The sequence below is a fragment of the Muscardinus avellanarius genome (genome assembly GCF_963383645.1).
Source record: "Muscardinus avellanarius genome assembly, chromosome: 13".
Lineage (NCBI taxonomy): Eukaryota > Metazoa > Chordata > Mammalia > Rodentia > Gliridae > Muscardinus > Muscardinus avellanarius.
This window is the reverse complement of record NC_137799.1, coordinates 8,292,816-8,305,366: the sequence shown is the minus strand read 5'-3', so window position 1 is coordinate 8,305,366 and position 12,551 is coordinate 8,292,816. Positions and strand designations below refer to the sequence as shown.

At 54.5% G+C, this 12,551-nt stretch overlaps 1 protein-coding gene across 11 annotated transcripts in view; it reads left to right on the top strand.

Annotated features, from left to right (window-relative positions):
• Positions 1-7,333: 7,333 nt before the first annotated feature.
• DNM1 (dynamin 1) overlaps positions 7,334-12,551 on the top strand; it is a gene marked incomplete at both ends in the record, with an annotated part of 50,902 nt that continues 45,684 nt past the window's right edge. For all 11 annotated transcript variants that reach the window (XM_080709059.1, XM_080709060.1, XM_080709062.1 and 8 more), the window contains one exon: positions 7,334-7,494. In XM_080709059.1, coding sequence (XP_080565185.1) covers positions 7,334-7,494 — 161 coding nt within the window. The remainder of the gene's footprint in view (positions 7,495-12,551) is intronic.

Below are 12,551 nucleotides of genomic sequence, written 5' to 3'. Positions count from 1 at the left end.
CCGGGGCTTGCAGGCGCGAAGGTGTAGCCGGAGCGCGGGGTGGGGACCCGGACTGGGGGCGATGGCAGCCTGGAAGGAGGCCAGGGCGGGGAGGTGGGCTTCATCCCCGAAGGGTGGGGGTTGTAGGGACGGGAGTGAAGCCGGCGAGCGACAGTGACGGATCCACCATTAGAAAGTGCCGTTGGGAACCGAGGCGCAGACAGTGGGAAGGAGACGGGGGAGGGTCAAGCTCGCCCAAGCTGTCACCAGGTGCCAGGGCGCGGGCACCCCGATTGGGGTCACTTCGCTGGGGGAAAACGGGGTTGAAACCTTGCTCCCCTCTCTGATTCTAGGTGAGAGCTTCTCCGACAGTCTCCTCTGTAAAATGGGTGCCCCCTCCCAGGGCTCCTGAAGATTGCATTACATAATGCTTAGCTCTGGGCATGGGCACACAACTAGCTTGCAAATTGCCAAAGTAAAAACACTAAAAATAATGCTGGTGCTGGTGAAGATGGGGAAGGCGCCCTCCCAGCTTCCGGGAATGGTTCATCTTTCTGAAAAGCAATTTGCAAATTTTCTGTCAAGACTCTAGAAGCCAGGCATGGTGGTGCGGGCCTGTAATCCCAGTACTTGGGAGGCTGAGACCAGGAGGATTGCAAGTTCAAGGCCTGACGCAGCAATTTAGCAAGACTGTTTTAAAATAAAAAAGGGATAGGGGTATACCTCAGAGGTAGAATGCCCCTGTGTTCTATGCCCAACACACACACACACACACACACAAATAAAAATAAAAAAAAATTCTGCCCTTTGACCAGGTAACCCCACATGTAGGAATCTAGCCCAAGAAAAGTCTCAGAAATGAGACTTTTAAAAGCCAGCAGGTAAGCCAGGCATGGTGGCCCATGCTTGTAATCCTACATCTGGGAGACTGAGACAGAAGGATTGTGCTTCATGGACAGCCTCAGCTATTTAGTGAGGCCCTTTGCAACTCAATGAGACCCTGTTTCAAAACAAAGAATAAAAAATATATGGCTGGGCCGGGCGTGGTGGCGCACGCGTGTAAACCCCGCGCTTGGGCGGCTGAGACAGGAGGATTGCACAGGTTCGAAGCCAGCCTCAGCTACTTAGTGAGGCTCTCAGCAACTTAGTGAGACTTTGTTTCCACATAAAATATAAAAATAGGTCTGGGAGGATAGCCCAGAGGTAGAAAGCCTCTGGGTTTCACCCCCAGTACCACCACCACCAAAAAAAAAAAAAGACATTTAAACATTCACAATACCATATGACATGAACACTGAAGGTTACAAAATTGTGTGCACAATATAATCTTGGTTTTGAAAAAGTAAATATAGGTGTATAGTCGGCTCAGAAGGTACCCACTTCCCTACTCTCTAATTTGCAATGATGACTTTGGATAACTTTATCATGAGAGAGTAAATTTTATTTTTTTTAGTGTGTCTGACCTTGTGCTGCTTGCTTCAAGACCAGACAAGATGGGAGTGCTCTGCATAGGCTGGGGGTAACTGCTTTTAATCAATCTCTTGCAGGCAAAGCCCTCCCCCAAAAAATGAATATCTTTGGCTGGGCGTGGTGGCGCACGCTTGTAATACCCACGCTTGGGAGGCTTAGACAGGAGGATTGCACAGGTTCGAAGTCAGCCTCAGCTACTTAGTGAGACCCTGTTTCCAAATAAAATATAAAATAGGTCTGGGAGTATAGCCCGGAGGTAGAAAGCCTCTGGGTTCCACCCCCAGGACCACAAAAAAATTTATATATATAATCTTTGGAGGGAGAAGAGAGGCCCATCTCTATATATCCCAAATGATGTCTGAGACTGCAGAAACACTTTGAGGCCTCTTTTTTGCTTCTGGTTTGAGCTGTGTCAAAAAGTAAATTTCTATATTCATGTGGGTCTATGTTCAAACCTATTTTCACTTCATCCAGAAATCTCCCTGTCCCTTCTCACAATCATACCACATACAACAAAGATTATAGTTTAGAATATGTTTTAGTACCTGATAGTGTAAGCCCGATATTATTAGTAGTAGTAGTAGCAGTAGTATACTTTAGATTGAACTCAAGGGCATTTTACTTCCAAGATACACTCCCCCCTAGTCCTATTTTTTATTTTTTTATTTGGAAACAGGGTCTCACTAAGTTGAAGAGGGCATCATTTAGTAGCCGAGTCTGGCTGCAAACCCGAGATCCTCCTGTCTCAGCCTCCCAAGTCCTGGGACGCCCAGCTGTGTTCAGTTTCTATAGTGGTTGTGGTCGCTGATTCCGAGCCACTTTCTGAGTGGCTATTGATTACCGCATCTCTGTTTTGTAACCTGGACCTCCTCCTTGCCTCAAATTATTTTTGTCTTCAGTGATGTCAGATGCTGAGCTGTCCCTGAATCCTTGGGACCTAGCTCAGCCCTGCACCTCACAGGTTTTGCCTGGTGCAGGTCGATTTGATTAAAAGAGTGAATGGAGAGCCCGGCGTGGTGCGGCACGTTTGGAATCCCAGTACTTGGGAGGCTGAGACAGGAGGATCGCAGGTTCACAGCCAGCCTCAGCTACTTAGCAAGGCCCTCTGCAACTTAGTGAGACCCTGTTTCAAAATAAAGAATAACAAAATAGGGCTGGGGGTGTAGCTCAGAGGTCGAATGCCCCTGTTCAAAGTGAAGGGTCAAGGCCATTTCTTTTTCTTTTTCTTTTTTTGTGATAGTGGGGATAGAACTCAGGGTCATCCTACCTCCGAGCTACACCCCTAGCCCCTTTTGTTTTTATTTTTTGACTTTTTTGCAGTATTGGAAATGGAAATCAGGGACATTCTACCTCTAAGCCTACAGCCCTATTTTATCTTTTATTTTGAAACAGGGTCTCTCTAAGTTGCAGAGGGCCTTACTATGTAGGTGAGGCTGGCTGCAAACCTGCGATCCTCCTGTCTCAGCCTCCCAAGTACTGAGTTTACAAGCATGTACCACCATGCCTGGCTTTATTTTTTATTTTTATTTATTTATTTTGTGTGGTACTATGGATTAAACCTGGGGCATTGTACCTCCATGCTACACCCCAGCCTCTTTTACTTTATTTATTTATTTATTTATTTTTGTGGTATTATGGATTGAACCTGGGGTCACTCTACCTCCAAGCTACATCCCCAGCCCTATTTTTTTTTTTTTATTTTGAAACAGGGTCTCATTAGGTGGATGAGAGTCTTACTAGTTACTGATGAGGAGAAAGAAAGGAAATAGGCAGATAGGGAAAAGGCCTCGGTAGAAAAAGTTAATTTCCTGAGTTTCCTGAGGGGCGACAAATATCTGAAATTCCGAAGGCTCAGAGATAAGAAGGACCAGAGCTTCACAAAAGCCATCTGTTTACTAATCAACAAACCCACCGAACAAGTCTGGCACTGCTGAAAAGGAGATTCTTCAAGGACTTGCAAATACCCTATGCAAATCCTGAGAGCTGATTCCCAGAATTCCCAAAGTCACCCTAACCAAAAGAGGTCGCAAACGGTCAGGCCTTTGCCTTAGTCGGACAACAAATTGGGGCTTTTCCCTCTAGGGATCCCCTCCCCTTTTGGGGAGCTGTTCTCTCTCGCAGGTCTAGGGATCCCCTCCCCTTTTGGGGAGCTGTTCTCTCTCTCGCAGGTCGTGTTAGCCCTGAGAGAAGGCAGAGTGCAACTGATGGCACGTGGCTCAGGCTACTCTTGGGTAGTGACCTGAAGGCCTCTGCTAGACATCAAGGCTGATCAGGGCCCCTAGGGGTCACCTGCACCTCTTTTCTGGCAGATCGCGTGGACTCTGGGAGAAAGTAGTTTGCAACTGACGGCACTTGGCTCAGACGACACTCGGGTAGTGACCTAAAGGCAACTACTGGACACCAGGAGACCCGACAGCCCGAGTGGTGTTCTGCCTCTTTTCCTATTCTCTTCTGGCAGATCGTGTGGACTCTGGAAGAAAGCAGCCTGCAACTAAAGGTAATTCGGCTTGGGCTACTCTCAAGTATTGTGCTGAAGGCAGCTGTTGGACCCCAGAGTTCCAGCCCCTTTGGGGTATTCAGCCACCTTTCCCCTTTCCCTGCTCCTTCCAATAAACCTTTTACTCCCCTTCCTGCGGTCTGCGGGTGTCGTTCTTCACTCACCGTAGACAAGAACCCTGTAAGGAAATGCCGAGTTTCTTCTCAAGAAACTCCATTTCATCTATGATGAAACTCCAGGTTTCTTCTCAGGAAACCCCCGTTTCATCTTGGGGGGCTCAGAAGAAACCCCTGTTTCACTGAGACTATCCTCAAACCTGCAATCCTTCTGTCTCAGCCTCCCAAATACTGGGATTACAGGTGTGTGCCACCATTCCTGGCTTATTTTTTATTTTATCAGTACTGGGGACAGAATCCAGGGGCCTTCTACCTCCGGACTATACTCCCAGACCTATTTTATCCTTTATTTGGAAACAGGGTCTCACTAAGTTGCTGAGAGCCTCACTAAGTAGCTGAGGCTGACTTTGAACCTGTGTGATCCTCCTGTCTCAGCCTCCCAAACGCTGGGATTACAAGCGTGTGCCACCATGCCCGGTGTTATTTTTTATTCTTTGCGTGTGTGTGTGTGTGTGTGTGTGTGTGTGTGTGTGTGTGTGTTACACTCCCAGACCTATTTTATATTTTATTTGGAAACAGGGTCTCTTAAACCAGCCAAGGCTGGCTTTGAACCTGCACAATCCTCCTGTCTCAACCTCCCAAACACGGCCACCATGCCGGGCTTATTTCTTATTCTTGAAACAAGGTTTTACTAGGTTGTTGAGGGCCTCGTTATATTATTTAGACTGACCTTGAACCTGTGATCCTCTTGTCTCAGCCTCCCAATGCTGGGATAACAGGTGTGAGCCACCACACCCGGCCCATGCTTTTACAATAAGTTTCACTGTTGTAATTAGGGGGGAAAAGATGGAAAGCAATAAAAGAATAAAAGCCTCATCCTAATGGCACCCCTCTAAGTAGACAGCAGGAAACTGCACCCCCTGCCCAAACTACCAGTGCCACCCCTCCCGCCTCCCATAACTGCTCTCTCTAGTCCTGAGAGCATCGTGTAACAGGCTGGGCCAGGGCAGCCGCTCAGGATGTGGGGCGGAGCCCAGGCACCCTGGCACCTGCTGAGGCTTCCTAAGGGCCTCCTGAGTGCCAGGCCTGAGCCGAGCCCTACGCGGGCTCTGGGGTCCAGCATAATGCCCATTAGCCCGATTAGACAGCTGAGGCTCAGAGATGGTGAAGACCTGGATCATGCAGCTTGTCTATGGCCAGGCCAGGCTCTGACCCACCCCCTGGGGCTGGGAGGGACAGGGTCTGCTCGTTCTCCTCTGCCTACCCCTCGAGGGACAGGGCCTCTCCTGCTTCAAGGCCACTCAGCTCTTTTTCAGACAGTTCTCTGACTGGCCCTGCTGCCCCACTTCCCCGCTCTCCATCCCTGCCTCTGAGCTCGGCACCATCTCTCGCTCGCAGTTACTGACTTATTTGTGTATCGGCCCCCTTTCTTCCCACCAGACGGTAACTCACCTGAAGGGAAGGTTGTTGTTTTCCTCCTGCTTTCCCTCTGGGCTCTAGCACCGTGCCAGGCTCAAAGGCACCTTCAGCGGGGAGACGAGCAGTCTGCACCTCGCAGGCCGCTGCTCTGCCCACCCTGTTCTCAGCAGAGAGTGACGTGTGAGTCCCCCAAGGGAGCAGGCTGCCTCCCGGGCCTCCCGGTGGGCCTCCTAATCAAGTCCCCTTCTTTCTTTTCTCTTTCCTTTATCTTTGCCTTCGTCTCTTTGCCCAGACTCTGGCTGAAGATTTAAAGACGTTTATTAAAAAGATAGAAATACAGAAGATAGTTAAAGCCCCATTCTGGCATGGGGGGGGGGTGAGAGTGAATTCACCAAAAAACCTGTGTACGCCGAGTGTTCTTATCCTGACCCAGTCTGCGCAGGTCCTTTGATATGTAGATATGTTGCCCTATCTCTAGCCCAGTTTTCTGCTGTCTCCATCCTGCCTGGGAGGGGGGCAGCTCTGTCTCAGCACAGACCCCACACCTTTTGTTACACTCCCAAGATGTGTTAAATTGCTTCTCTGAGACGTGGGATTTCCTTCCATCCTTGAGGCAGTTTGTCTGTCTTTAGAAATGTAAAGAGCCCTTTTCCCTGCTTTCTGGCTTTCTTTACTTCTCTTTAGAAATGTAAAAAGGTCCTTCTTCCTGACAATCCTGGCTTTAGTACAAACGATATATTTTCAAAATTGGCAATCTTTCCCAATACTGGTACATTAATGCATTTTGAAACCTCTTCCCAATACTAGTAGAGAAACCAGGGGTATTCTACCTCTGAGCTATACCCCAGCCTTATTTTTTATTCTTTATTTTGAAGCAGGGTCTCACTAAATTGTGCAGGCCCTCACTAAGTACTTGAGGCTGGCCACGAACCTGTCATCCTCCTGTCTCAGCCTCCCAAACACTGGGATTACAAGTGTGTGCCCAGCCTGCTATTTGGTATATTTGTTTGTTTATTTATTATTTATTTACTTATTTATGGTACTGGGGATTGATCCCTGGGGGCATTTTACTCCCAACCTACACACCCAGCCCTACTTTATTTTTATTTTGAAACAGAATCTCTCTAGGTTGATGAAAGTCTCACTACTTTCTGAGGCTGTCTGGAGCCCGCCATCGTCCCGTCCGCCTACTGGCTCGGCTATCCACTGTCCATCCCGCCACCTGTGTGAGCTCTGTGAGGGCAGAGGCGTGGCAGTCTTGCTCGGGGCTGTATCTGCAGGCCTAGGATGAGCCTGGCTCGCAGTGCGTGCTGAGGAAGAAAATCTGTTGAATTCATGTGTCATCTTCCTCCTCCTAGAAACTGGGAAACTGAGGCCCAAAGACAAGAAGGGACATGCTAGATGTCAGTTGTCAGAACCTTGGGTAGAAGGCAGCGAGGTCAAGTAGAGCTCTGGATCAGGAGACTGTGACCTTGGAGCAGGCCTCAGTTTCCCCAGCTGTAAAATGGCGTGAGGCAGCTATGACCACCACCCAAGAGCCAATTTCTAGGGGTATTACTCCACCCATGGCCAAAAATGACGTTTTAGAGCGGCATCCGCGCCCCGCAGGTTCTGGTAAGGCGCCCAGAAAACCGCAGGAAGAGAAAACTACAACCCCCAGAGCACCGCGGGCGGCGCCTGCGCAGAGCGCCGGGCCCGGGCCGCGCGCGCCCCCTGCTGGCGGCCGGCGGCGGCGCTCCGTCAGGTCCCCGAGGGGCGGGGGCCCGCGGCGCACGCAGTCGGGCGCGCGGCTGCGGCGGCGGAGCGGAGCCCGAGCCCGAGCCGATCGCAGCCCGCGGGGCCCGCCGCAGCCATGGGCAACCGCGGCATGGAAGATCTCATTCCGCTGGTCAACCGGCTGCAGGATGCCTTCTCCGCCATCGGCCAGAACGCGGACCTCGACCTGCCGCAGATCGCCGTGGTGGGCGGCCAGAGCGCCGGCAAGAGCTCGGTGCTCGAGAATTTCGTGGGCAGGTAGGAGCGGCGCGCCCCCGAGCGCCCCCGGCCCTCGACTCCAGCCCCGGCGCCCCCTCCCCGCCGCGCGAGGCGCCCCCCCGCGAGCCCCGGGGGCGGCTCTGCAGACGCCGTGCACCGGGGGCCACGGAATCACGCCCCCTCCTCCACCCCGTCCTTCGGGGAGGACGGCGCGCTGCCCAGAGACCCCGGCGGAGGGGCGCCCCCGCCCCAAATGGGCACGGGGTCCGCGTTACTCAGCGTCTGCCCCGGGCTCCGGAGTCCCCGGGAGCGGAGTCCCCGGGCAGTGGCCTTTCCACCTGGGCTGTGTGCAGGACAGTCTCTGGGCTGTGACAGGGGACCCCCCCCCCCCCGTCCCTGAAAGACGACAGAGCCCCGTGGGCATCGAGGGCCAGGCGCAGCCTCCTCCTGACACGCACACCTCTGCGGCTCTGCCGCCATCCGTGCGCAGCGCGGAGGGGGAGGCGCGGGCTGCGGGGGGAGGAGGGGAGGGGGCGCTTGGGATCCCTTGGCGAGCGGCGGCCCCGGCTTCGCCGCCCCTGGGTGGGGGGCGCCTGTCAGTGTCGTCCTCCCCTTGGCCGGGCAGAGGGATTGTGGAGGGAGAAGGTGGCCGAGGGCAGAGATGACTAAGACCCGAGCAGGATGGCGGGAGGGGGTGGGGGGAGCCATTTGCAGGACCTAATCCCCCTCCCGCCTCTGATCCCACAAGGCGCCGGGAGGGCCAGGTGGCAGAGTGGGGAGCCGCAGCAAAGACAAAGGGTCCTGGGCCTAGGGGGGCAGGCCGGGTCGTGACCCCCAGCCCCAGGATCCCTCCCCAGACAGAGGAGGGCAAGCTGGCTTTCTGGTGCTGAGGCTGAGCAGGGGACTCTGCGGGGCTGGAGGTGATGGCGGCCGGGGACAGCGGAGGAGGCAGGAGCCTTGCCCTGACCTTCCCTCTCCTCGTCAGCCGCCCTCCATTCTCCAGAATCCCTGCTTCCTTCCAATGACCTTCATGGCTAAGGAAGTGACAGCAAGGGGGAGAGGGGGCAGAGCCCCTCCCCCGAGGGACAGCAGTCGGTCCAGGCGACCTCCCGGGTGTCTCTGCTGCGACACCTCTCTGACCCCGCAGTGACCCTTGTCTGATGTGGACAGCGGGGCTTGATGGTTGTTTTTGCCCCTCCACTGCCAGTGCAGGCAGAGACAGAGAGGGGGAGACCCAAGTGGAGGGCTGTATCTGTGGGATGCTGGAAAGTCATGGGGGTGGGGGCTGTGCCCATCTGGTCAGCAGAGAAGGAGGCCGGCTGTGTCTCTGGGACAGCTCCTGCAGAGCCCCCTGCAGATCATATGGCCCCAGAGCCGCGGAGACACGAAAATGGCCTTGCGCTAGGGCTGGGCTGGAGGGGTCCCTGGACATCCTCATCAGTGCTCAAGGAGGTCCAGTGTACATCCTTTATGGTGTACAAGTCACATTCTGACCGCTTGTCTGATGGACATCTGCTGACCGCCTACCTGGACCCTGGATTCTGTCCTCAGGGCCCCCACCTTGCCGAGTCCTTCCCAGGCTCACAGTGGCCCCCGTGAGGCCGACACTATGATGTGCACCTTACAGCCGGGGAAACTGAGACTCCCGAGGTTCCTTAGGTGGCTTGCCCAAGGTGACACCTTCTGGACGGACAGCGCGTGTCTTGTCTGACTCCAAAGCTCTGGCTTCTGATTGCGACCCTGGACAGCCCCCGAGAGAGCTGGGCCCTGGGGACGCATGTGCAGGTGTACCGGCCTCCATTTGCCCAGGGGACCCTGTGCCCTGCCCTCCTGGGGTCAGGGTTAGGGTTAAGGGTCAAGCCCTTTTATAAACACGGGGGAGGGAGGAGTTGGAGCCGTCTGGGCCGGGAGTCTGGAGTCCACAGTGCGGCCGGCAGGTTTCTGCAACTGTTTGCACATTGGGCGGCAGAGCCAGGTGCGGACCCTGCTCCCGGAGGCCTGGGTCCTCCTCTGCGCCCCGCGCCCCAGGGCTCTGGCTGTGTCCCTGCAGGCCGTGCAGGGTGCCCTGGGCAGAGGAGGCTCCCAGTGTAGAGGAATGAGTGAGTGGGGAAGCGTGTTGATCCCTGAGCGCTAGTGAGGAGGCCGGGGCTGCGGTGCAGGTGGGGAAACTGAGGCTCAACACCACCCCCAGCCCAGGTAGCACTGCCTGCTCCCTCGTGGGCTCCTGATCTCTCCACCTAGGAGGGCTGGGTCCCCAGACTCCTGAGCTTGGCAACCGGAGCTCCTGGGGCTTCCGGGGAGCCAACCCCCCATGGAGAGGGAGTGGAAAGTGCTGTGAGGGCCCAAGGGAGCGGCTGCAGCCACCCACGACCCTGCCAGGACACGGCTGGGTCTACACGCCACACACACTCTACAGAAGGGAAAACGAGCCGGCCGAGGGGCGGTGCACTGTAATCCTAGTACTTGGGAGGCTGAGACAGGAGCATGACAAGTTCGAGACTCGTATCAGCAACTTAGTGAGACGCTGTTTCAAAATAATAAATAAAAAGGGCTGGGGATGGAGCTCAGAAGTAGAATGTCCCCTGGGTTCCATCCCCAGTAACAAACAACAAAACAGACAGGCATGAGAGTGGAGGTTAGGTTTCTTAGCAAGCATTCCTGGAGGGTCCACAGTGCCTTTCAGTGGAGACTGGTGGGAAAGGACAAAGGCCCTGGCTTCCAGAGGGAGAGTTGATGGGAGGATGTGGCCAGCCTCAGAGAGGAAGTAGGAACGCTTTCCACAGGGAGGGCAGAGAAGGCTTCCAGGAAGGGTGGCACTAAGCATGACACCCAAACAATAAGAAGCCATGTGAACCGCTAGGGAGGAGGAGTCCAGGCCAGGGATGGCAGGTGCAAAGGCCCTGAGACAGGAAAGGATTCCGTACAGTCTGAGATATAGGTAAATGCCACTGTGGCTGAGCTCGTCCAGCAGCCAGGAGAGGCAGACTAAAAGAAACAGACTGGGGAGAGATGGGCAGCGCCCTCACCCCATGCTGAGGAGTCTGGGTTTACTTTTATTATTCTTGGAAGCTTTTGAGTAAACGGAGTTACTTGAGCTAATTGTGTGTGTCCTGGGGAGGGGAAGAGGGAAGGCTGGAAGCAGGGGAGGCTGCCACAGCGGGGTGGGCGAGGGGGAGGAGAGGGAGATTCAGAATCAATTTGGAGGAAGGGCCCACTGGTGGACGGATGTGGAGGGCGGGAGAGAGAGACCAAGGATGGCTTCAGGCCAGGCACAGGGGTACATGCCTGTAATCCCAGTACTTGGGAGGCTGAGAAGGAAGATCACAGGTTTGTGGACAGCCTCAGCTGCTTGGTGAGGCCCTCTGCAACTTAGTGAGAACTTGTTTCAAAATAAAGAATAAAAAATAGGTCTAGGGGTATAGCTTGGAAATAGAATGCCCCTGGGTTCCATCCTCAGTACCACCACCAACAGCAACAACAACAACAACAATAATGATAATAATAATAATAAAGACTTCAGGTCAGGTGCGGTGGCACAAGCCTGTGATCTCAGTACTTGGGAGGCTGAGACAGGAGGATCACGGGATTGAGGCCAACCTTAGTGACTTAGCAAAAGTCTAACTCAGTAACTTAGCAAGACCCTGTTTCAAAATAAAAAATGGCCGGGCGTGGTGGCGCACGCTTGTCATCCCCGCGCTTGGGAGGCGGAGACAGGAGGATCGCGCAGGTTCGAAGCCAGCCGCGCGCGCTGGCTTAGGAGACCCTGTTTCCAAAATGAAAATATAAAAATAGGTCTGGGAGTGTAGCCCGGAGGTAGAAGGGCTTCCAGGAACCCCAGTACCACCAAAATAAATAAATAAATAAATAAATAAAATAAAAAATGAATGAAAAGGGTTGGGGGTGCAGCTCGAGGGTAGAGTGCCCCTAGGTTCAGTCTCTAGCAGAGAGAGAGAGAGAGAGAGAGAGAGAGAGAGAGAGAGAGAGAGAGAGAGAGAGAGAGAGGAGGGGAGGGAGAGAGGATGACCACGACTTCAGGTCTGACCCGCCCTGGGTGGGGGCTGGTGCCTTCATGGACTGGGTCTGGGAGGAGCAGATGTGCGGACAGGGGAGGAGGAGGATTTGCTTCTGAACATACTGAGCCCGAGGTGCCCGTTCCACTTCTCCGTGGGGGTGTCGGGAGCTTGAGGGAGAGTGGGCTGGAAATAGAAATCTGGAAGCCGTCGGTGTAGACAGGACTTAAACCCGTGAGCGCAGATGCGATCGTGCTGGGTAAGTGTAGACCAGGAGGGTGGCGGAGCCCGGGACGTGCCAGCCTTGCGTGGCCAGATGTTTGCACTGAGGCCAGGGGGCTTCTCCGCTGTCTCTCTGCCCCCCCCAACACTCCTCCAGGGCCAGAGGGGGCGACCTGCGACGGGCGGGCTGGCAGGTGCTCCGGCGGGGCGAGAGCATGGGACCCGGGTACCCCGGAACCACCTGGAGCCATTTCCTGGTCTATAAGATGGGGACAGTGACAGCGCCTCCCTTGTGAGGGAGGCAGAGACAAGCAGCCCAGGGGGGCCCTTCACGGAGGGTGTGGCCGTCCCATTCCCGCCTGGGCACAGGCTGGCAAGCTGTCCGGGTTGGTGCCGCTGGGAGGTGGGCTGGGTGGGGGCCTCTCCTTCCAGGGCAGGGCCCAGGCCTGGCACTGAGCCTCTGCTCAGAGCCTAGGGGGCGGCCTGGGTGGTGGGTTGTTGTTTTGTGTGGTACTAGGGATGGATCCCAGGGGCATTCTACCTCTAAGCTACGCCCCCAGCCCTCTTTATTTTTTATTTTGAAACAGAGCCAGGTGTGGTGGAGCACAATTGTAATCCCAGTACTTGGGAGGCTGAGACAGGAGGATCACAGGTTCGCAGCCAGCCTCAGCTACTTAGTGAGGCTCTCTGCAACTTAGTGAGACCCTGTTTCAGAATAAAAAATAAATAGGGTGGGGGGTATAAGTTTGGAAGTAGAATGCCCCAGGGTTTGACACCAGTACCACAGAGAGAGAGAGAGAGAGAGAGAGAGAGAGAGAGAGAGAGAAAGAAAGAAAGAAAGAAAGGAGGGAGGGAGGGAGGGAG